At 37.4% G+C, this 24,915-nt stretch overlaps 1 protein-coding gene across 11 annotated transcripts in view; it reads left to right on the top strand.

The window, feature by feature from the left end:
• STRBP (spermatid perinuclear RNA binding protein) overlaps positions 1 to 24,915 on the top strand; it is a 151,506-nt gene that overhangs the window by 89,272 nt on the left and 37,319 nt on the right. For 10 of the 11 annotated variants that reach the window (XR_008424342.1, XR_008424339.1, XR_008424341.1 and 7 more), the window contains exons 5-10: positions 2,728 to 2,872; positions 10,738 to 10,829; positions 11,370 to 11,465; positions 12,572 to 12,683; positions 13,342 to 13,439; positions 13,646 to 13,757. Coding sequence is in view for 7 of the 11 variants with exons in the window: in XM_019421200.2 (XP_019276745.1) it covers positions 2,728 to 2,872; positions 10,738 to 10,829; positions 11,370 to 11,465; positions 12,572 to 12,683; positions 13,342 to 13,439; positions 13,646 to 13,757 (655 nt within the window). In the remaining 4 variants the exon portion in view is untranslated. The remainder of the gene's footprint in view (positions 1 to 2,727; positions 2,873 to 10,737; positions 10,830 to 11,369; positions 11,466 to 12,571; positions 12,684 to 13,341; positions 13,440 to 13,645; positions 13,758 to 24,915) is intronic. The other variant, XM_053908273.1, reaches the window with a different exon arrangement.

The raw sequence follows: 24,915 nt of genomic DNA, 5'->3' as shown, positions 1-24,915 counted from the left end.
ATGCTCTCTTTTCTTTAGTCGGTTTCTTTTGTAAGCAGGCTCTTTTTTTTCCCCCAAGTAATATGAATTCTAAATTTGTTTTTACTTGCTTTGTTACTGGATAATTTTCTTTCATATTTACCAGTTGATCTTCAAAACCACCTTCCTGACTTTTTTATCTACTGTTCTTGGCACTCAAATTTGTGTTACTTATCGACACATTTACCTATATTAATTTTTGGAGCACTATTGTTTCATTTTGCCTTAGATCTTAAGATTTTCTAGGTTACTGAGCATATATTTGGCTTTTCCATTTTCATTTCTCATGAAGAAATGTTCTTGGTCTTTCAGAGGGTTAAATTTATTATAAAAAATTATTTTGAGTCCGTTTGTTATCATTTGGGAAGGGAGAGTGGTGAGCAATGTGGAATACAGTAGGGCTTTGAAGAAACAGCTCAATAACGAATTTCTGGCTAATTATACTTTTTATTACTAGCATGTTAATAAAATTCCTCATTTCTGTATTTTATGTTTTAAAATTTAATCTGTATTCCTGCTTTTATTATGGTGAACACTGTTACTCTTAAATCAAATCTAGGGTAAAAATAGTAGTCCCAGGGTGGGACATGGAGGCTTTCAACCATCCCACCTCCACTTCTGCTCCTGCAGTGAGTCCTGTTTCTTGCGAGAGTGGTCCTATTCCTCAGCTGTGCCAGGGTGGAAAAGGGGTTAGGAACCAGGACTATAACAAACCAAAGTTCTTATTCTGAAAATCTATCACATGTCTCCAGTATTGATATGAGAGATTGGGTCAAATTTTAGTCTGCAGTAATAGAGCTTTCTCTGTGCAGATCACAATTGTGTAAACTCTGCATTTTTTCTCTCCTCGGCGAGGGTCTTTATTTTTGGGCACCACAGTTTTAACATGTTTTTGTTGAGCTCTCAAGTAAGTGTTCAAGGGAATGACCCAGGAGAGAGTGCAGTCTCTGTAAACCATTTTAAATTTGAAGAGACCGGGGCTTTTTAGGCTAGAGAAGACAAAAAAGAAAAAAGACAGATACCTTTTGATCTTTGAAGGGCTTCTTAGAGAAGGTAAAAGAGGCCTGAACTCTTAAGACCAGTGGTAGACATCATGAGAGAGGTATTTCACTTTAACATAGCCAATAGTATTATCCAGCCCTTGAAACCAACTGCTTTGTGTGATGGTTAGATCCATTACTATAGGTATTTGGGTAAAGGTATCCAAGTGAAATGGGGACATAATTAATTGTACCCCCATCTCAGATTAAACTGTATACATGTACACATATTTGCCAATATACATACACACAAACACACACATATTATTACTATTATGGTTAATATTTCAGAAAATCATTTTAAGTGTGATTTCTGCCTTTACTCTCTACCTCCCTATTGTTTTCTTGGTGTTTGTTTGGAAAATCAGTTTCTGATATAATTATCTTATTTTCTTATGAATTAAAAAATCTTTTTCCTTAGCACTTACCATAGGAAAACTTTCAGTAATCTAACTACCTTAATTAATTAAAGTTGTACCATACCTCTTTCCTATATACTCTTTTCTAGGTCGATTTTAGAACTTCCTTGAACCCAAAACTTATACCGTGGTGATCTGCATGCATAGGTGAAAGTTAGTTTGACTAATTCTCTGCTCCACATCATTATTATTATAGTGGCAATGTGAGCAGTTTTCTGCTTTTTCTCTATAATCTAGTTCTGGTTTTTCCAGTTACTGTGTGGTCTTTCCCTTCCTTGGTTTCCTCTATTCAAAATTAGGATAGTGAATTTTCTATTTGCTATCTTTTTTGATATAAATGTTTAATGGCAGAATGCTATTTTTATGAAAATGGGTTTGAGTTCTTTTAGTGCACACTAATGAGGAGAAACCTAGTAGTGTTTCCGTTCAGCTATTTATGTCAGGTAATAGATATAAATTTCACCACCAAGAAAGACCTTGTATAAATTATTAAACTATATGTTTAATGTATAATGTTAAGTGTAATTTAATATGTGATTCTAAATGTTATTTTGCGGGAGGCCCTTGAATTACATGTATGTAATTATATGTTAGATGAAGCAGTGTGTTTTCCTATGGATGTCAGGTAACGTGTCCCATAATGATAGGTCTCACTGGAGTGATCTCTGAGACCTACCTGTTCTTTGGGAAAAGAAGTTACTTGTTTATACTGATTTTTTCCCTGGTAAGTGCCAATGTAGAGATCCTTTTTCATTCTTTCTTACTTAGTTCTCTTTAAAAATCTATGTAATCTTATATAAAAGTCAATTAATTTTATATTTGTATGTCCTTAGCAAGTAGGAGTTCTTTTGAGATGGTCCTGTCAAAAAGGGATGTGGCTTAGAGAGGATTCTCAGCAATTTATTATTGTACAGTTGTTCTCTGTAAGAATTTCAAGAATAACAGTATACCTGTTATCACATAATGATGCTGTTGGTATTTTACTTTCAAATATTAGAAAGAATGGTTTTAAAGATTGTTTAATAATTGCAAAGATGGTTGACATTGTGATTGCTTTTTGAGGGGTGGAGAAAGAAGATTTGTTGGTAAGTTGGGAGGAGAGAGAAATGTTCTTCCTAAACTAAAGAGCTATTAAAGACTTTACTCCAGCACAGTAATACTGATAGTTAATAACATTTGAAAACTAAGAGTCATTCATTTTTTGAGATCTTAATCTAATTGGGTGTTTTTGAAATCTTGGTGACTTTCAGAAACTCACAGAAGAGAAATATGAAGTGGAACAATGTGTAGATGAGGCTTCTATTATAATTCGGAATACAAAAGAGCCCACGCTAACTTTGAAGGTGATACTTACTTCCCCGCTAATTAGGGACGAATTGGAGAAGAAGGATGGAGGTACACATGTATATATATTTGTTTTGTTCATGTAAGACCTCTCTTGAATGCTATGTTAAGTGTGCTTTATGGACATAGAAGTAACTATCTTCATTTGTTTTATACCTCTCCTAGTATTTTAAAAAGCTTTATTTCTGCATAATCGCCATATTTTGCAAAAATGTATACATTTGAGATATACGTTAATTCAAAAAAATCTGTTGATTATCATGTTGGTCTTAACTCTGCTTTTGTTTTTATACTACTTTAGTATTTTGTTTCACTTTGTCTACTATTGCATTGTGATTGGTATCAGCCAATCTATTCTATGTGGTTTGGCTATTAGGATTTGTAGTTTGATTTTAAGATTAAATGTCCAGAAAAATATTGCTTTCGAATTTACTCACTTGTTTCAAATGACTCATTTGCACATTGCTTTTGACTTCCAGTAACTATTATAATCCTGTAAGATTTATGCTTTACCTAATTGTCCATGTGTAAATATGTTTTATAATGTAAGAGATATAAATTGGGACATTGTTTTCTAAAAATTAATCTTTAGTACATTTTTTTCTAGGAAGTTTGTCATCCTGTTAGCATTCTATATATGACATATGTGGGAATTATGCCTTAAATTAATTTTCTTCTGAAGTTAAAAAGCATTCTTGTATGGATGGCAGTGTCGTCCTCATAAAAGTAGAGTGAGAAGTCTATTCAGTTTTGAGAAGGAATAATGGGCTTCTTTTTCTGATGTTTTTATCCTGTCAAGTTAGCTTGTTTCTGCCTCTGAGTCCTATCCCTAGGAACACTTGCCATGTGATATTTGTCCTATGTCAGACCTTTGACCAACTGGCCCCTCTCTGTCATGACAGTTTAGAGGCAGTGTGGCCTTTCTGGGCCAGTGGGGACTCGCTGTTGCTGTTTCTTCATCACTAGACATTCAGCAGGTCCCCTCCCTGAAATACCAGTGCAGTAAGAAATATTGGTCAGTTTCCTTATTTATGTCAAGTTGATGGTAATAAAGGTGTAGTAAAAGATTAGTGATGTTAGAATTTAGAGTTTAGGCAGACATGACTCATAGGATCTCTTAAAGTAAAAGTGATAGACTCTTTTTTAAAAAAGTTTTTTGGGGTAACTAAAATCAGCTGTACCATACCCCACAAATATAAACTAGACACATAATGAGTCATATTTCGAAATTAAAGTGCATCCAATCTGTAATTGGGTTTATGCCAGTTCTTTCTTTCTTTCTTTCTTTCTTTCTTTCTTTCTTTCTTTCTTTCTTTCTTTCTTTTTTTTTTTTTTTTTGCTGTATATAGTATCTGTAATACCTCTGAAGAACCAATCTTAAGCAGCTTAATTTCTTTAACAGCTTTACAGTTCACCATTAACTGTAGAACTATAAAATGATTTCTGAAGTGTCAAGATAATTCTGTTATTTCTGGTAAGCTGTGTTCTGCTTGACCCTCTAGTGTAAAGCCAACCACTTCTAAGAATAGTTATAATTATAGGTATTATTAACAATAGAGATAGTATAGAGAGGTGAGAAAAAGACTGAAATCGCCAAAGACTAGATTAATTATACATCTGCTTGTAGCTGTAGGTATCTCTTTTGTTAGTTCGTTGAAAATGTTAAGAGAACATAAGGCTTTCTTTTTTTCCTCATGGTTTTGTGTACTTAAGTGAGATTATGTCATAGTTTTCTGTGATACCCTTAAGCTTAGTCTGTTACCTTTATAACTTTAATTTCTGTACACAGAGAAGCTGGAAACAAATTCTTAGTGTACACAACCCTTACTAGAAGACTAGTTATTGTAGAATGGAGTTTGTAGTAAAGTGGGAGAGTCATAGTCTCTGTTCAGGGTGTTCGGGTTACTAAGGGATCCCAAGACCCTTATGAGCTGAATCTCATCAGTTGATGTTAACGTTATTGTGTGGGATCAGATAAGGTGAAAGAATCTGCCTGGATGTAATGTGTAAAACACATTACTTCCTCTCGTTTTGAATGGAAGAAAGATTTGCTTTGCAAATATTGTCCTTAACCTCCCAGCTATGTTGACTCACTGTTATCTCTTATAATTTGCACATTTTGTCTAACCTGGGCTTTTTCAAGATTCATTTTGATCTGCGCTGCAGTTTCGTGTATTCCTGAGCAACTTTGAGGGTCCAGCATGAACTGAGCATTTGAGACCTGGGCTGTACGATTCTATAGGACTTGTTTCCTCACACCAGACAACTCCTCCTGCCTTGATGCAGTTCTTTTCAGCTGCATGGGGTAAAGGTACAGGATTCATTTGGGTTCCAGAAATTTCTAAGACTGAGAGATACACGCCTTTTCAAAATGTCCACTCAGTTTTTTTCTCAAAGTTTAAAACAATATGTGATGTAACTTTATTTGAGGAGACATTTTCCTATAGAATCTCAACATCTCCCCTCCCCACAAAACAAACCAACTATTCACAATACATATACACTCACATCATTCTCTTCCCTCTCTTCACTTGCTACATATTTGGGTAAAATCTTAAAGGAAAAAAGCATGGTTGCAAGCAGGGAGAAGCAGAGGACTGGGGCAGGTGAAAACATCACACCTAGCTCCTCAGGGTTGTCTCTGCAGAAGTGGGTCTAACTATTCACTCAGATCACTGTTTACGTTTTCAGTGGCCAGACTGCGGAGTGAATCTTTTTGGTATTGTTTACTGTTTCACAGGTAAGATTCCTCCTGTGCTGTCAGTCTTCTTGCCATACTCTGACCCTTTACTTGAAGGCCCTGTAGAATAACCATTCCCCATTACCATGTTCTTCCTGCTAAAGAAGGCATTGGAGAAAAAGCACAGACCTTTGTGCCTGGCAGTCAGGTGTTCAATTCTTAACTCCATTAGGTACTTTTTTTTTTTTTTTTAATTAAGTGTAAGGGCGCCTGGGTGGCTCAAGTCGGTTGGGTGTCAGACTTTGGCTCAGGTCATGATGTCATGGGTTGTGGGTTCAAGCCCCATGATGGGCTCTGTACTGACAGCTCGGAGGCTGGAGCCTGCTTCAGATTCTGTGCCTCTTTCTCTCTGTGCCCCTCCCCCACTCATGCTCTGTCTCTCAAAAATAAACAAACATGAAAAAAATTAAGAAAATATATTTTTATTAAGTTTACTTATTTATTTTGAGAGAGAGAGAGAAAGCACACGTGCAATTGGGGAGAAGCAGACAGAGAATCCCAAGCAGGCTCCGTGTGCTGTCAGTGCAAAGCCTGACATAGGGCTTGAACCCACAAACTGTGAGATCATGCCCTGAGCCAAAATCAAGAGTCAGACACTTAACAGACTGAGCCACCCAGGCGCCCATTAACTCCATTAGGTATTCTTGCTGTGTGATCTCGGACAGGTTTCTTCATTTTAAATTGCGGCTAATAAATACTTGAGAAAGTAGTTTGAGGTCAAATGAGAGAATTTATGTAATGTGAGCTATACAATACCCAGCACAAAGTATTTGCTCAATAAATAGTGGTAGTTACACTTAGCTTCCTAAAAAGATTCCCAGTGCAAACTCACTCACTCAAACTGCCTCGAGTTCACAGTGAGAATGGCATGTACTTGATAGCTCTGAGGAACTGAACCCAAACACAGGTAAACTCTTAACCATCCACTGAAGTGTAGTATTAGAATCGGTATTCTGTATTTGCTGCAGTGCTAATCAGTGCTAATCATGAGCTGATTTGTTATAAAGGTTATGACTCGTCAAGGGTAGGTATGTTTTTCCTTACCCGTGTCCTTTATCCCTAGTGCCTGCAGTGGTACCTAATACATAGTAGGTGGCCACCCAAATCTGTTAAATGAATTTTTATAGTGAGCACATTGCCGGATTAAATAGGACTGTCTGGTGTGTAAGAAGCATTAACAATGGGCATCTTGATATTCAAGCAGTATATATTGAAGATTTAGCTGTGTTAAAGTATTTTATAACTTCCTGCGTTAGAAGCCTTTCTCATGTATAATTTAACCTTCACAGCAGCCCTATGAGGTAAATAATTGCCGTGTTTGATAAATGAAGAACGTCTCCCATTTCTCCCAGCTCCTCCCACTTGGAGTCCAGTGTACCCTCTGCTCACATTACTCTTCAGAATGAGTGTAGGAGCCTCTTAGCTGATTTAGTTATGCTCAGCCTTATACAGCCTCAGCTTCTTTTAGTGCTTGTGATTTTAAGAAGTATATTTGCTGTGAGGGTAGTCAGTCAGCTATTTATTATATTTACAATGCAGTGTGAAACCAGGTGGATAGGGAGCCTACAGCGACTCTTGTGGCTAAGGCTAAGGTGAACCGCTGTCCTCAATATTTAGGGGTTCACAGAGAAGTTGCCCAAGAGTCCCTTTCACATAACTTCTGACACATCTCACTAGCATGAGCCCTGCTAAGTGGAAAGCAGTAGATTCTCACAGTCCAGAGATCACAACTGGGATTATAATGATGCAGTAGGCTTTATTTTCCTGCCTTCCACAGCTGCTAGACCCCACACTGTCCAGGGCAGATCTTTAGCCATTATCTTTCTAGTGGCCGGCTGCCTACTGAGGCATTGAAGAAAAGTTACCGAGTGATACTTCTGCCATAAATTAGGAGAACAGTGCTCTCTCTGTTCTACCTTAGTGCCTCATTTGACTGTCTGCATTATTGTGGCCAGATGTTTTGCACGGACAATGGTTTGGTGCCTAATATCTGCTCTCACAAAGCCTCAAGAATTGAGAGAGGGGGCTGCCAGGATATCTTCAGGCTAACTAGAAAATTCTGTCGGCGTGAACTCAGTAGCCCAGCTACATCCAGATTGTCAAGGAGGCCTTTATGATAATCCAGCACAATTATTTTACCTTAGAAGAGCCCAGGTTCCACACCTGTAACTTTCATTTAACACAGTCCTGTTCTGGCTTTTCCCCACCCCACCCCAAAACAGGCTAGTGTTTTGTTAAGAGACAGAGGGTTTGCTTGCATGGAAAGGGATTGAGAGAAACTGACCAACATTTCCTGCAGTGTGGTGTGTTTCTGGTCACTGATCTAACCTCTAACCAAATAAGCAAAGTTAGGCATAGTAGACTTGTCTTCCAGTGCTTCCATTGTTCAGAATGTTTTATGTACCTTCATGCCCTCTGCCAGTTTGCTGGAAAAGCTGTTTGCCTTTGCTTTCGGCATTTTTGTCACTCGCCAAGCCCATCCCATCTGCTGTTTCTCATCTGTTCTACTGGTCACTGTAGGAAAATGAAATGGCTCACCATACCATTGTTTGTAATTTAAAGACTCCAAATGTCTTTTTATCAGAAAAGTTTTTCTTCACAAAATTGAAACACCAGTGTTAAAGTTCATACAGAAATGTTAAGCTTCAGGTTCTGCTACGAGAAGTAGCATTGTTTTTCCCGCAGCAAGTCTGTGATAGTTATTTTTCTTAATGAATAAAAAAATATAAAACTATATTATCTTTCTAGAAAGCAAATAGGCAAGCGGGGCTTATAAGTAGCACTACAGTGCCATATGAATTTATACTGTTTTAAAATAAGCTTTGAAGAAGACAAAATGAGATGAGTTATTACATCTCCTCTCCTGTTTCCTACCTCATGAATATTGAAACATTCTGGATCTTCGGACTTTTTGACTATGAGAGCATGAAGAAACATGGTCATTCTGGTGGTGATGTGAAGGGAGTCCAGTGCAAGCCTTCTGTTCACTGCCTGTGCCTTTCATCTCTTTTTAGCAGAATCTACTGCCTCCAAATGTTGACTGTCTGTAGCAAGATGATGTCTGTTATTTTTTTATAAGAGTTTGTGATTATAATCTGACCTTGGGGATGAATTTATCTAAATATTTTTGCCATTGTTCCCCTTTTAAAATATATGTGTTGCAGTGAGCATAAGATGTTACTTATAAGCTGCAACCACTGGATGAAAGTTCCAGAAAGGTCAAAAAGAGCTTTTGTTTGCCTTGTGTTTTCCTATGCAAACTTCCTCTGACTCACTCCTGTCTTACATTGCCCGCTGCAGCCCTCCCCCCCCCCCCCCCGCCCCGCACCTTCCAAACACTCCTACAAAGATGATTGAATAAAACTTAGCTTGCATCACTTTTAATTTGAAGATTGAAGTCTTAAAAAAATAAAAGTACTGTTCATGCCTTTTCTTGAGATTACATGATTTAGCAGTCAGTCAACCTTTGTCATGTCTAACTTTTAAGAGAGTCTAATCATTCATTTACAGTAGTTTGTTTTATCTGGTACATGAGCTTTACACAGATGCTTGTATTGACTACAGTTAAGCATTTTGACTTAAAAACATTAAAATGAGTTCATTGTATGTTTCATGTTATTAAAAAGAATTAAGCAAATCAGGAACTAGATCATTGGTGAAGTGAACACCCATAGTATATGGCTGCATATTCATAATATATCTGTGTTTATAAATTACATTAATAGGTTTTTTGTTTTTGTTTTTGTTTTTTTTTTTTTGAGGCTTCCCATTCTGTGAGTAAAATGGGGCAATGAATGAGAGCCTGTGTTGTGGCTTTGTTGGCAGAGGTTAATGTGAAACAATGCAAATATCTGCTGTAGAGCTCACCTGGTCAGAAAATAAGTGTGTAGCACTTTAGCCTTTCGAGTGTTGCAGCTGATAGAGCCACAGTTCATTCTTTCATAGATTTGTTTTCTGTTGGGCATCATGCTTTTGGTTTTAGTTAATGGCAGTCTGTCAGAATATATTGTACAGTGCCTTAATAGAATCTTATAATAACTAAGGAATCCAAAAAGTATCAGTGATCTTGTGTTGCATTTAAAAATATTTATAATGTATCATTTGGCCTATACAAACATACTGCCTCTGTGACTGTTATGATTATTCTAGGAAAAAGCACTGGGTGGACTCTCCTACATCTGCGAGAGTTCTTACAAGAGAACGGTGCATCTGATTGCATTGGATTAGACAAAGAATGATTCCTCAGGAAATATTTGTATGTTGTAGGCATTATAAATATTGCAGCAAATATCGTTTAAAAACTCACTTCCTAGTGGCTTAGAGGAAATATATATTTAATGATCCAAATTTGGATTTAGAATTGTGACATCCTCTCAGATATGGATATTTATCATTAATCACATGTTTGAATTCTTACTTCTGCTGCTCTGGGCCATCTAATCCAACTTTAAAATGTTAAGGCAAGTCAGATAACTGTAATTAGATACAATTCTTTGCTGCCCTTAAAAAAAGGGTATATAAAACCTGAAATATTCCAGTGTATTCCATTATTATAGTTTTAATAATTTTGTTTTAGAAAAGAAAGTAATGAGAGAAGTTAAGGTGATGCTTGAAGAGTTCTTATCAGTGGAGCAGAGTTTCTGTGAAGGGTTTTCGTGTTGGATGAGTTTATTTAGTTGTTAAAAAAAATTATACTCAGTGTATTCTTGGTAAATTTCAAATTGATTACATGAGAGAGTCCCAGTTTTCCTCAAGAACTCATCAGCAATTCTTCTGTAAAGGAAAGTTGTTATTGCTCCTGGTCCCAGATTTGTGCTCTTTGCACCCCACCAAAGGCAAAAGTGCTATGTACCTATTTTGTGTCCCTGTAATGTTATACATACGCTTAATAAGATCCCAGATTGTATGTAGCAGTGGTCATGTATTTGTTTACTGGATGAATGCTCTTGTGCTCCTGTTGTACTTGTGCACAGAATGGCTCTGATGACTGTTTACTTATGTAATCATCGTGCACGTAATTTAAGAAGAAAGCAACAAAACCAAATCGTGAAATCTTCTGGGAGTCTTATTAGTTCATTCAGATGCTGCTCTTCTTTTTATTTTTATTTTTTGGTAATTTGACAGGAACCCCTTGGTCAAATTGTATCTGTCTCTCTTTATCCCGTTTTCCTATTAGAAAAGGTTGCGATGAAAGATCCTCCGGACTTACTGGACAGGCAGAAATGCCTGGACGCCTTGGCGTCTCTTCGACATGCCAAATGGTTTCAGGTTGGCTCTTTGTTATTATCTTATTGTTATTGTAGCCTTGTGCAGGTTTCATTTGGAACACCTGCCACTTAATGGTTTCTGTGCACATAATGTATAAAATGGGGGCGCTTTCTACCTCATAGGGTTATTTTAGGAGTAAATGAGTTAATTTAGGTAAAATGCAGAGTACAACTTCTATTACAGTTAATGATGTTTAATTATCACATAATCTTTTTTGGCTTAGTACTCTGAATTTCAGATGATGGCTTATAAAATACAAACAGGGATGAGAAAAGCTGAAAGTTAAGATAGATGGTTGCCCAGAATGGGATTACCAGGAGGCTATAAAAGCTATTTTAATAATATGCTTCCTCTTCTTTAAAATCTGCCTTTCTACACTACAATTTTACTACTTTTAATAACTTGATTTTTTGGTTTGCTTGACAACTGATGAATGACTGGATAATTAGTATTCACTTTAAAAAACCTATCCATGTCCCATGTGCTTAAAATAAAGATTGGATTTCAACAGGGATATTGGAATCATTTTGTTTGTTTTAGGCAAGGGCAAACGGATTAAAATCATGTGTAATTGTCCTCCGCATTCTGCGTGATTTGTGCAACAGAGTTCCCACATGGGCACCATTAAAAGGATGGGTAAGTACTTATGGTTAAAACCAAATTCTGTAGCTATAGTCAGATGAAATCCTGTAGAAATTACACGTTACTGTAAAATGGCTGCAGTCTGAGTTAGATGCGCCTTACCTGTTTTTGTTCTAGAAAAAAATTGTACATCTTTTCAGATACTTTTTTACACATATAGCCTGTCTCCTCCTACCTCATCATATTCATGTTACAGAGCCTGAGATATTTTTTCTGACAAGAACGTTCTATGCCTGTTAGAAGAGACTTCTTGCACTTTACTCTGTACTGATGGTTGATTACTGTTCACCTAGTGCCCCTGAAAGCCTCCTTGACTGACACATTTCTCTTTCAGGGCTACTTCCATTTAAAATAAAAATTACCTGATATGTCTTGTATATGGCTCCCTTACCCTCTTTCTCTTTGAGTATAGACATTTAAAAATATGGTTGTTTTAGTAAGTAAAGTCAGGCAAACAGTACAGTTATTACAACTATAGGCATGGTTTATAATGTATCGTGCAAAAACTTATTTCATTTAGAAATTATTATGCTTGACCTAATCAATACCACAGTGAAGAACATTATAAAACAAATAAAGCTCTAATGGATCATTTTAGATTAATCAAGCAATTATTACTCTGACATAGCACATGCGTTTTTAGTTTATTAACTGTGGAGATTTGGTCCTTTGTTTATTCTAATTGTAGTACTTGGGGTAGGCTGTGTGAAGTCTTATTGTGGTTTGATGGCTTCCTAGGTTAAGTAGGAGATAAGTGGGCTGGGTTTAAACATTGATTAGTTATTAGCTATTACTAACTGATACATAAAGCTTGTTAAATCAACTAGATGACCACAGTTTCTTAAGTGATCCTTTCAGGGTAGCCCAAAATGAAGTTTTTGTAACAAAATGTCTTCTATGTTATCTCAAAAATGATTAATTTAAAAACTCTGGTGGGGTAAAAGTTGATAAATCAAGCAGGAAGAGTTAATTGGGCCCTAAATATTAAGTTGACTTTCACTTTTTTGGCCTCCATTGTAGATAGAAATGTCAGCTCACATTTAACTGGAATCCTTTTAACACTTGTTGCATGTACTAATTTGTAATTTAATATCTTCTAGCCACTAGAGCTTATATGTGAAAAGTCTATAGGTACTTGTAATAGACCTTTGGGCGCTGGGGAGGCCTTGAGACGAGTAATGGAGTGTTTGGCATCTGGAATACTACTTCCTGGTAAGGGTTTCAAACTCTGGAGGCAGAAGAATCAGAAAAATTTCATTTTAGTTTATTTTTCTAAATATGTGCTATATTTGTCCTCTGCACAGGAAAATGATGCGTAGGTGTTATTTTGCTTGGAATGTTAGCAACTAGAATGTTTGAATGTTGGGAACATGATATAAAACTCTCTTTCAATAACTGTAATTTTTGTTTTATATGTACTAACATAAAAGGTACTAATAAGATATTGTGTCTGCTATGAATTTGCTTTACCTAGAGTGCTGAATTTCAAATGTAGATGTTTGGTTAAAATGTATGAAGTTCGTTCTGTTTGCAGTCAGGTTTTTAATTTGGAAAAATTAAATTTGGTCTTATTTTATGTATGTAATCCCTTTAAAGATCTGGGATGGTTCATCATGCTGTTTCTAAATTCTCAGAGTAAGACCCAATTTTGTCGTTAGATGCAAGTGACTTCCAGTAAAATAAGGACATTTGAGTGTTAACATATTGAAAATGAGAGTGTCCTTTTTATTCCATTTAATTGAGCAGATTTTTAACCTAGTTCCTCAGCTATTTTTTTTCTTTCCATTCTTTTCTCTCTTTTGTGTTAGTTCATGGAATTCTAAACTCAGTTCTAAATGGTTCTTGTGTCTTTCTTTTGCCCTTGCCAAAGGTGGTCCTGGTCTTCATGATCCTTGTGAGCGAGACCCAACAGATGCTTTGAGCTATATGACCATCCAGCAAAAGGAAGATATTACCCACAGTGCACAGGTAGAAGATGGGGCATGTCACAGTGATCTATTAGAGAGATATCATAACTTTATTTTCTGAAGTGTTCTATTTAAACACTTATTTCTTGTCTGTTACTAGGGTCTTTTGCCATCATAAGGATAGCATTTAATGAATGTCTTTAAATGTCATAAGGGCTTTATGAGTGAACATTAAAATGTGAATAAACATAATCTTTTGTTCTTTAGCATGCACTCAGACTATCAGCCTTTGGCCAGATTTATAAAGTGCTGGAGATGGACCCCCTTCCATCTAGTAAACCTTTTCAGAAATATTCCTGGTCAGTTACTGATAAAGAAGGTGAGTGTTTTACTGGGGTTGGACGTGGGCAGTGGTGATGTTCATGGGATGCATCGCTTGTTAGATCTAAGGGAGTGTTACTGTTAATGCAAGTCATGTATTGCTTTTCTTCCTGACTTTCTTTTCTTTTGTCCCATCAGTGACTTAGCTTGCTATCATTTATTCTTACTAGTGACAAACTCACTTAGCTATGTTGACCAAATTCCAAGCCACTTTACTGCATAGATTTAGGGACCACACTTTGAGAACCCCTGGTCGAAGAAGAAAAGCCGTAAGCTAGGAGGCAATTGTTACCACTGTCACTGACCAGTTCGATCTTTGTCATGCTTGGAAGTGTTGTGTAACTAAGAAAGAGAAAGATATAGAGGAGGAGAAAAAGTATACTGAAAAATTCAGTACACTATTCCGTTTGACCTAATGTGTCTGAACTCAGAGTTTTGAACCTAATATGGCCTGGGTTCCAGCTAAAACCTCCACTAATTTACTAGCTTTCAGCCTTGAGCAATGGGTTCATCTCTCTCTCTCTGTAGTGTTAGTACCTCCACTTTATTGTCTGATGTCAGATTAAAATGCCCAACTCAGTGCCTGGATTATATAGCAGATACTCAAATGTGAATCACTTGTCACCTCATGGTGCCCCAATAGATGTTCCCTCCCCATCCCCCATCTCCTATTATACTAGAAAGTAGGATGCTGGCCACTAGTTGTTCTTCACTTGGGACCCAGCCCATCTCCCACAATGGATATTACTCTAATAATTTTTATAGGACAAAAGTAGTGTAATGGCCCAGTCTGTTTATTTAGACAGCAGAATTCCAGGGGTTAAACGACTTTTCAGGGAGTCCACAAAACCAAAACTGTTTCATAATAGCACCAAGGCTTTTTTTCTTTTTTTCTTTTTTCTTTTTTTTTTGGTCTTTTCCATTCTTTGTCCCATAGTGTGCAGTTTTGCAGAGACTGCATGTGACATGTGATGGCATCATCTCTCTGATGTTTAATGGGATGTTTTTTGTATACTCTTGTATTAAAGTTGTTTTAATTTCTAATATGCTAAATATTGATAGGTATAACCCACAAAACAAAGCTCTTCGAGTGCCCAGTAATTTTTTTTTAGATAAGGGGATCCTGAGACTAAAACTTTGAGAATCACTGCCTTATGCTGTGAACCCCTCAGAGGTAAGGAGTTCTCCAGGTCCTACTGTATAACTTAAAAACCAGTGCTCGAGGGTCACCTGGGTGGCTCAGTCAGTTAAGCATCTGACTCTTGATTGATTTCAGCCCAGGTCGTGATCTCATGGTTTAGGAGATCAAGCCCTGTGAGCTAACGGTGTGGAGCCTGCTTGGGACTCTCTCTCTTGCCTCTCTGTCTCTGCCCCCTTCCCCCTTCATGTGTGCTCTCTTTCTCTCTCTCTCTCTCTCTCTCTCTCAAAATAAATAAACATTAAGAAAAAACAAAACAAAACAACCAGTGCTCAGTATTTGTGCAGTGAAAGACACCTTCCAGTGGGTGCTCACACAGCAGCAAAGAGTTTTTGAAAAGGATTCACATAGCCATGTGACATTAAGCACTGTCTGTGGATTGAATAGAATTTTCAAATATCTTTAGAGATTTTTGTGATTAGTATGGAAAATTTTGTTTGAATTACTGAATTCATAGCAGCTCTTTTGGTTTTGTATTTTTGTCTTTCACTAGGTAGTGAAAGTGTATCTACTGTTATGTGACTTTGTTGGGTTTTTTTCTTTTTTAACTTTAAAGGTCTTTCTCATTAGTTTGGCAACTATTGGTCTGTCAATTTATAGCTTAAAATAGAACCAGACTGTCAAGTGTTTCCACTCAAGCACTATCAGTTACTAGCTGCATGAGCCTGGCAAGTCACTTACCTGTCTGTGCCTTAGCTATAGGAGGAAGGGACCGTGGCCATTGCCTCCAGACCCTTATGGTCTTCTTCCTCATATCTTCATGTTTTTAGCACCTAGCTTCCTGGCATTGGCATTCACACTTTATTCTTGTAATTCTTGGTGATTTCACGATGCACTCAGACGGTTTTTTCCAAAATTCTGACTTCTTAATTCCTTGATTTCCTCTCCCACAAATGTTTTGTCTTCTACCCTACCTGAGTTATCCATTCTGTGGACATACCCTAGACCTGTCTTCAATAACTGTACCCTCTCCATAATCTTATTTTCAAGAATCCTACTTTCTGACTGCCTCTTATCATCGCTCTGGTACCCTTGCTCCAGTTATTGAGCCTCAGCATTGATTCTGTTGCCTTCTCAGAGTCCTTCACCTTCCTGATGTTCTCTTCTGTCCCTTCTCTGCTTAGATTCAGTGGCCCATCATTATGATCACTCCCTAGCACATGCCTTCACTTCCTTGATCCTTTCTTCTTGGCACAGTTCTAACTGGGGAAATCCAACTCTGCCGGAACCAGGCTGTTGAACATCATTGGGGGAAAAATACAGTCACCTTGACTTTTTTCCTTTTAGGTCTATTGCAAATAGACCATTTGTGTATCTGGCAATCCTCCTGTAAGTTCTAGAGTTCTCCAGTTGTCCTAGATGACAGTTTTACACCTTTTCTCATTTCATACTTCCTCTTCCAACACCTCGCTCTCATCTGATGACTTTGTTTCTTCAAAGGACTCATGTACTTTGGATAAACTCCCTTGACTGTGGACAGACTGTCCAGACTCTTAAGACCAATCTTTCTGCTTGTCTACTTTATCCGATCCCCTTTGCCTACAAGTGGACGTTATTCCAATAATTCTCTCTTTTCTTACTAGCATCAACTCTTCCCGTTCTACTGGATCATTTTTATCAGTGTAAAAATTTGCTGTAATATCTCCCATTTGAAAGATGAAACCAAACTCCCTGATTCTGCAGCCCCCTCCAACAGAGTCTTGTTTTCTGTTCCCCTTTATAGGTACTTTTTAAAGGGTGGCCTATTCTTTTCCCCTTTTCTTCACTTTTAAAAGTTTTTTTTTTTTTTTTTTTTTTTTTTTTTTTTTTTAATAATGTTTGTTTATTTTTGAGAGAGACAGAGACAGAGTGTGAGCGGGAGGGGCAGAGAGAGAGGGAGACACGGAATCAGAGGCAGGCTCCAGGCTCCGAGCTGTCAGCACAGAGCCCGATGTGGGGCTCGAACTCATGGACCGTGAGATCATGACCTGGGCTGAAGTCAGGTGCCCAACTGACTGAGCCACCCAAGCGCCCCATCTCCTTTTCTTCACTTTTAAAAAACTTATTCTAATCAGGCTCTTTCCCTTCACCGCTCTACCAAAGTCTCTGTTGTTACCTTCATGTTACTATACTCAGCAGTTAGTTTTCAGTCCTCATCTTAGCTGAATTTTTAGCCACAGTTGACACAGATGAGCACTGTTTTTTCCCCCAAATTAATTTCGCTAGGATATTTCATGTATACATAAAGGTATAAAACATATGCCACTTAAAAAATGATTAAAAAAATTATATACAGTCACCACCCTGGTCGAGAAACAATATTGTTAGCTTCTCAGAAAACACCTATTTATCTCTCCACATCACCTCCTTGCCCCATGAACTAACCATTCCTGACTTTTTGATAGTCATTTCCTTGATTTTCTGTATAGCTTTCCCACCTGTATATGCTTTCATAAACAATTTGACATTGCCTATAACTTCATAGAAAGGGAAACAAACTGAATTCTGTGATTGACTTCTTTCTGTCCAGCATTGTTTGGGATAAGTTCATGTTGCTGCATATAGCTATGTTTGCTGATTCTAATAGCTACATAGTTTCCATTATGAATGTACTACAATTTACCCATCTACTTTTGCAGGACATTTGAGGTCTTTTCATTTGTTGGCATCCACCTGCAATGTTGCTGTGAGCATTTTTGTACATGCCTCCTGGGGTGTATATCCAGGAGTTACTGTAGGCTAGGATATGATCTAGTAAATGGTTATATATATCCGTTTACACTTTGACCAGCAGTGTATGAAAAGTTCCTGGTGCCCTATATCCTCAACAGCATTTGTCATTGTCACATACTTTTTCTGACATGAAATACTACTTCTCATTTGATTTGTAGATCATTACTTCCTCTTGGTTCTTCTAGCCACACCGCCCTCTCCTCAGTTATGTTTGTTTTTCCCCACCTTCCTGGTTTCTGAATATTTAAGTGTCCCAGCGTACAGTCCTCAGACTATTTCGTCTCTTCATTTATACCCCCTCTTTAGGCAACCTCATCTAGTCCCTTGTCATGAAATATATATATCTCTACTACCAGCCCTGACCACAGACCCAGATATCCGAAGTCCTCTTTGGTGTCTCCATGGGGAAGTCTAAGAGACACCTCAAACTTAAGATGTCTAAAACTCAAAATTCCTGTCCTTAACCCTGCTTCTAATCTCCTCTTGACATAGTTATCCCCATCCTAGTCGTTGGGAACTCTGTCCCTCTATGTACTCAAATCAGACACCTTCACCCTTGAGTCCTCTTTTTCTTTGACTCTGATCCAGACCATCAGCAAATCCTGTCTGTTTTACTCTCAAAGTATGTCCAGAATTGAGCTATTTCTTTAACTCCTTCACTGCTGTGTTCCTGACCTAACCTGTCATCATCTCTCACCCTGATTATTGCAGTTGTCTCTCCTATCTGGTCTTCCTATTTCTGCCCTTGTCCCCAGTGTCTGTTTTCGACAAAGCTGCGGTTCGTTCTTTCTTTCTTTCTTTCTTTCTTTCTTTCTTTCTTTCTTTCTTTCTTTCTTTCTTTCTTTCTTTTTCTTTCTTTCTTTTTTTCATTTCTTTTTCTTAACTTTTTATCTGGAAATAATTACAGATTTCACAGAAAGTTGCAGAGATAGCACAGAGAGGTTGCATGTACCCTTCACCCAATTTCTCGCAGGTTACATCTTATGTGACTAAGTACACTATTAAAACCAAAAAACTGATATTGATACAACTTGTATTTGTTTTATGGCATTTTCATCACATGTGTTGATTTGTGTAACCAGCATCACAATCAAGTTGCAGAACTATTTCACCACCACCAAGATCTCTCTCGTGTTGCTCCTTTGTAGCCACACCTACCCACTCCTCTCCTCTCAGCCATTCCCAAGCCCTGCAAACCATGTATTTTTCTCCATCTCTATGATTTTGTCATTTCAAGGATTTTATTTATTCACTTATTTATTCAAAAAAAATTTTTTTAACATTTATTTGGTTTTGAGAGACAGAGACAGAGTGCAAGTGAGGGAGGAGCAGAGAGAGAGAGGGAGACACAGAATCTGAAGCAGGCTCCAGGCTCTGAGCTGTCTGCACAGAGCCTGACATGGGGCTCGAATTCAGGAACCGCGAGATCATGACCTGAGCTGAAGTTGGACGCTTAACCGACTGAGCCACCCAGGCACCCCTCAAGAATTTTAAATAAATGAGTTATACTATATATGATCTTTTGAGAGTCTCACCACCCCGTCCTCCCCCAGCATAATTCCATTGTGGTCCATCCAAGTTGTGGTGTGTGTCAGTAGTTAATTCCTTTTTACTGTGGAGTAGTATTCTGCGGTATGGGTGAGCCAGAGTTTGTTGAGCTATGCACCTGTTGTAGGATACCTTGTTTGCTTTGGGCAAACAAGTAAAGCTGCTGCAAACAATCTTGTGTAGGTTTTTGTGAGAAGTTCACAAAAATATAAATTTTTATTTGTTAGGTTGGCCAGCAACTTTCCTTTGTTGTAATGTTTTGTCAAGTTTTGGCTCTAACGTTATGCTGGCCTTATAAAGTAAGTTGGGAAGTATCCCCTCTTTTTCTGTTCCTTGGGAGAGTTTGTATAAGATTGATGTTTCTTAAATGTTCGTAAGAATTTATTAGCAAAGCCTTTTGGTCATGTGGTTGTCTTTGTGGGAAGGTTTTCAGTTATGGGTCTAATTTTCTTAATAGGCAAGGGACTATCATCTTCATGTCAGAATTTTGGTAAATTGTGTTTTTCTAGGAACTTGTCCATTTTATCCAAATTTAGAAATAGTTTGTAAGATCTTATATTTTAATTGTCTGCAATATCTGTAGTGATGTCCGCTTGTATGCATTTTATGCTTCCTTTTTTTTCCTGATCACTGTCATTAGAGGTTTATCAGTTTTATGAGTCTTTTCCAAAAAATCAACTTTGGCTTTGTTGATCATCATCTGGTATATGCTTATATTCCAGTTCATTGATCTGTATTCTTATCCTTTGTTTTTCCTCACCACCTTCTTTGGGTTTAATTTGCTGCTGTTTTTTGGTTTGTTTGTTTGTTTAACTTTTTTAGATCGCTGAATACATTATTGCTCTCTTTTGGCCTCTTATTTTATCATGCATGCTATTAAGGCTGTAAATTTTTTGTTTTAAACCCAGATTTATGTGCATTCCACTCTTTTGACATGAGTATTTTCATTCTCACTCAAACTATTTTTTATTTTTCCTTATTATCAGCTCTTTGACACAGGAACCATTTAGATAGCATTGCTTCATTTCTAGAAAAATGAGGATTTTCGAGTTACCTCTTTATTGCCTCTTGAGTGATCTGAGAATATGCTTTGTATGGTTTCTGTCCTTGGATATTTCTGGAATCTTATTTTATGGCCCTGTACATGGTTTTTTGTAAGTGATTCATACTCTGAAAAAGTATGTACATTCTGCAGTTGGTGGTCAGAATGTTCTTTACATGTCAGGTCACATTTGTTTATTGTGTTGTTCACATCTTTTATACCTGTACTGTAGTTTTTTGTTTTCTTCCTCTCTCTGGTGGATGGTCTATTTCTGCCTATAGGTCTGCCAGCTTTTAATTTATACTGTATTTTTCATTTCTAGAATTTTGGCTCTTTTATATGCAGATTTTCTGCCAGAAATTCTTCTTGTCGTCTTTTTTTTTTTTTTTTAAAGCATTCTGATCATTCTTTTTAATACAGTGTGTTTTTGAAAGCTCAATCATCTGCGTCCCTTTTGGGTCTGTTCACGTTGTCTGCTCCTTCTCTTGATTTTTAATCACAACATCTTGTCTTCTCATGTACCTAGTTATTATGAGTGCTGGAGACTGTAAAATGAGCAGTTGTAGAGAATTTAAAACCTAGAGTAATGGTATCTTGGAGGATTTACATTTGTTTCTGAGAGCTGGCTAGTGGAACTGGCAGTCCTGGATCATTTTAATGCAATCAAGGATTGAGATGATTTGAAGCTGGACTTTTTAGTCCATGTGAGATCCAGACTGTTTCTACTTTATTTACTTCCAGTGTATGACATAGTAGAGGCTCAGACCCCAGTGTGGGGGGTTCAATAGGTCTTTGCTGGGTGAGCTTCAGTTTTAGACGCCTGAGATCTGAGGGCCTGTTAAAAGTTACTCTGTCCAGTTCTTAGTGGCTTCTTATAGATTTGGTAGATGCCCCTAGGGGAAATGTGGCCTTAGGTGCAGGGTTTCCATTATCTCCCAGATCTTGACTCCACAGTTCATTAGTGCCCAGGAGTAGATCTTTTTTTCTACACTTTTGTCCAGCTTTTCTAATTGCTCTTGTCAGAAAAGCTTTTTGAATTTACTTTCTCATACTGGGTAGTGGAACATCTTTGTTGTATAAGTTCCTTTGGTGAATTAGTGGCAGCTAGGGTTGTCAACTGTGGCCCTTCCTCATCTTCTACAATCATCCCCTTCTCGTCTAGGCTACTCTACCCACTTAGGCCTTTATGCTGTTTCTTAGCATGTCCCTATCTTAAGACCTTTATTCTTGCTGTTTTCTTTCCCTGGGACTCTTCCCCATATTGCTGAATAGCTCACTTGTATTTTCTTCAGGTCTTCATCAGAGGGTCACCTTTTTGACCCCATCAGTGATACCTTTTTGACCTTGCTAATGAGCACCACATATGAAATAGCAACACCTCCACCCCCTCAGGCCTCTTATTTTTCTTCATTTTGCTGATGACCATAAGACGTGATTAGTTTCCATCATTATGCGTAAGCTCTTTGAGACAGTGTTTTGTTTCCATTACCTGTCCAGCACCTAAAGTTGTCCTGCACATAGAAAATGCTTAATATAATATTTGTTGCTGAGTGAATATAAGAATGAAATTATAATGAAGATAAAAGTACAGACTTCATAGTGTTTGTGAGGATTAAATAAGTTAATACAATTAAGTGAAGCCATTTGCAGCTAAAGTAAGTACAATACCAGGCATATGGTAAGCACTCACATAGTATTTCTCAAAATTGTTGCCTCGCAAATGATCACTTCTCATTTCTAGATACGGCAGAGATTGAAAATGACTTGCTTGTTTTAAAGCACCCCCTTTTTTTTTTTGCTTACATTCATATTATGATTAACCCCAGATTTTATAGCCTTGGGGCTGGGATGGTAGAATGAAGCTTAATCCATGGGACTCTATTCATGTAGCTGGAGGATTTAGAGAATAGATCTGTGCATTTAAACCAGCTTATGATTTCCAGGCAATCAGGATGCAGCTTTTAATGTAACTTAATGAGTGGGAGAGTGATTGAATAGACATCGTTCATTTTTAACTTTGATCTCGTAAGGACTCCATTCTGGGAGGCTGGCACACTCTCAGTTTTAGGTAATGCAAGTGAAATACAATACTAAGCAGATATAAGCAAATATTATTTTCTGTTGAAGAGAACATCAAGATTTATTGACCTGAGTGGTAAGTATTGACTCAAGCAAATGCTGAAGTCAATGTTTACCGCAAGGGACAGTAAATCTTGATGATCAGAGAATATGTAGTTAATCTCAGAGTTTCATTAGAAGTATCTGGAAATCTTGTGGAATGAATCTCTTGAGTATAACTTTGCTTTTGGAAAAACCCAACAACCATCTTTTAAGTTGAAGACACAGAGTTCTTTAAAGTACTTGGACATATTGATGAGATTTTTTCCTGATTGTTTTTAACTTGGACAGCCAAGTTCCTGCCTTATGTCTGACAGTGTTATGAGCTAGCTTCTTTATCCAAGAAACTGATTGATATCAAGTTCAGTTAGATTTTGTTTATATTGTTTATATTATTTTGCATGATATTGTATATAAGTCTTAATGCACATAGTTTATAAGATAAAAGACAAGGAACAAATATCTTTAACATTTATAGTTTAGCGGAAATACAAGATCTCTATGTATGAAATAGGCAATGACACAAGGCTACGTATGACACTTTATGTTTCTGATATCATAGAAATTATTTTAGAAAGTTGAGAGGAAAGTTGTTGAAAACTTAATGGAAAAGATGAACTGTAAAGAAATTCTTTTTTTTTTAAGTTTTAATTTTAATTCTAATTAGTTGATAAACCATTTTAGGTATACAGTATAGTGAATAACAGTTCTGCACATCACCTGGTGCTTGTCACAACAAGGGCACTCCTTAATACCCATTATATATTTAACTCAACCCCTCGCCCCATTCCCCCTCCTTTCTGGTAACCATCAGTTTGTTCTCTTTAAGAGTCTGTTTCTTGATCTCTCTCTCTCTCTCTCTCTCTCTCTCTCTCTCTCTCTCCCCCTCTCTCCCTCTCTCCCTCTCTCCCTCTCTCCCTCTCTCCCTCTCTCCCTCTCTCCCCGCTTTGCTTATTTGTTTTGTTCACTAAATTCCACATTTGAGGGACACCTGCATGCCTCAGTCAGTTAAGCATCCGACTGTTGATTTTGACTCAGGTCATGGTCTCATGGTTCATGAGGTCGAGCCCCGTGTTGGGCTCTGTGCTGACAGCATGGAGCCTGCTTGGAATTCTCTCTCTTCCTCTCTCTCTGCCCCTCCTCTGTTTGTGCTCTCTTACTCTCTCAAAATAAATAAACTTAAAAGAAAAAAAATCCACATATGAATGAAATCATTTGGCATTTATCTTTCTCTGATTGACTTACTTTGCATAATAGTCTCTAGCTCCATCCATGTCATTGTAAATGGCAAGATTTCATTCTTTTTTATGGTTGAATATATATATAATATATATTTATATACACACAATGGAATATTACATATATATAATATAATACACCACATCTTCTTTATCCATTCATCTACTGATGGACTCTGGGCTACTTCCATATTTTGGCTGTTGTAAATAATACTGCTATAAACATCAGGGTGTGTATATCCCTTTGAATTAGTGCTTCTGTATTCTTTGGGTAAATACCTAGTAGTGCAATTGCTGGATCATAGGGTAGGTCTATATTTTTAACTTTTGGAGGAACCTCCATATTTTTCCACAGTGGTTACATTAGTTTGCCTTCTCACCAACAGTGCAAATGTTTCCTTTTTCTCCACATCCTCATCAACACTTGTTTCGTGTGTGTGTGTGTGTGTGTGTATTTAATTAATTTAGAGAGAGCGAGCCAGGGAGAGGGACAGAGGGAGAGAGAGAATCTCAAGCAGGCTACATGCTCAGTGCAGAGCCCAGTGCGAGGCTTGATCTTATAACCCTGGGATCATGACCTGAGCTGAACTCAAGACTTGTACACTCAACTGACTGAGCCACCTGTCTTGTGTTTTTTATTTTAGCCCTTCTGATAGGTGTGAGGTGGTATCTCATTGTGGTTTTGATTTGCATTTCCCTGATGATGAGTGATGTTGAGCATCTTTTATGTGTCTGTTGGCCATCTGTATGTCTTCTTTGGAGAAATGTCTTCTGCCTATTTTATTCTTTTTTTTCTTTTCCTTCCCCCCTCTCCTCCTTTTAAAAATAATCTTTACACCAATGTGAGGCTCAAACTCACAACCCCAATATTGAGTTACATACTCTACCCACTGAACCAACCAGGTGCCCCTGTCCATTTTTAAATTGGATTATTTGTTTTTTGGGTGTTGAGTTATATCAGTTCTTTATATATTTGGGATACTAACCCTTTATTGGATATGTCATTTACAAATATCTTCTCCCATTCCTTAGGCTGCCTTTTTAACTTTGTTGATTGTTTTCTTTGCAGTGCAGAAGCTTTTTATTTTGATGTAGTTCCATTAGTTTATTTTGCTTTTGTTACCCTTGCCTCAGGAGACATATCTAGAAAAAACTTGCTATGGCCAATGTCAAGGAAGTTACTGCCTATGTTCTCTTCTAGGATTTTTATGGTTTGAGGTCTCATATAGGTCTCTAATCCATTTTGAATGTTTTTGTGTGTATGGTGTAAGAAAGTGCTCCAGTTTCTTTCTTTTGCATG

Source organism: Panthera pardus, unplaced genomic scaffold (assembly GCF_024362965.1).
Source record: "Panthera pardus isolate Hobbes unplaced genomic scaffold, ASM2436296v1 HiC_scaffold_20, whole genome shotgun sequence".
NCBI classification, from domain to species: Eukaryota; Metazoa; Chordata; class Mammalia; order Carnivora; family Felidae; genus Panthera; species Panthera pardus.
This window is presented reverse-complemented; position numbering and strand designations above follow the sequence as displayed.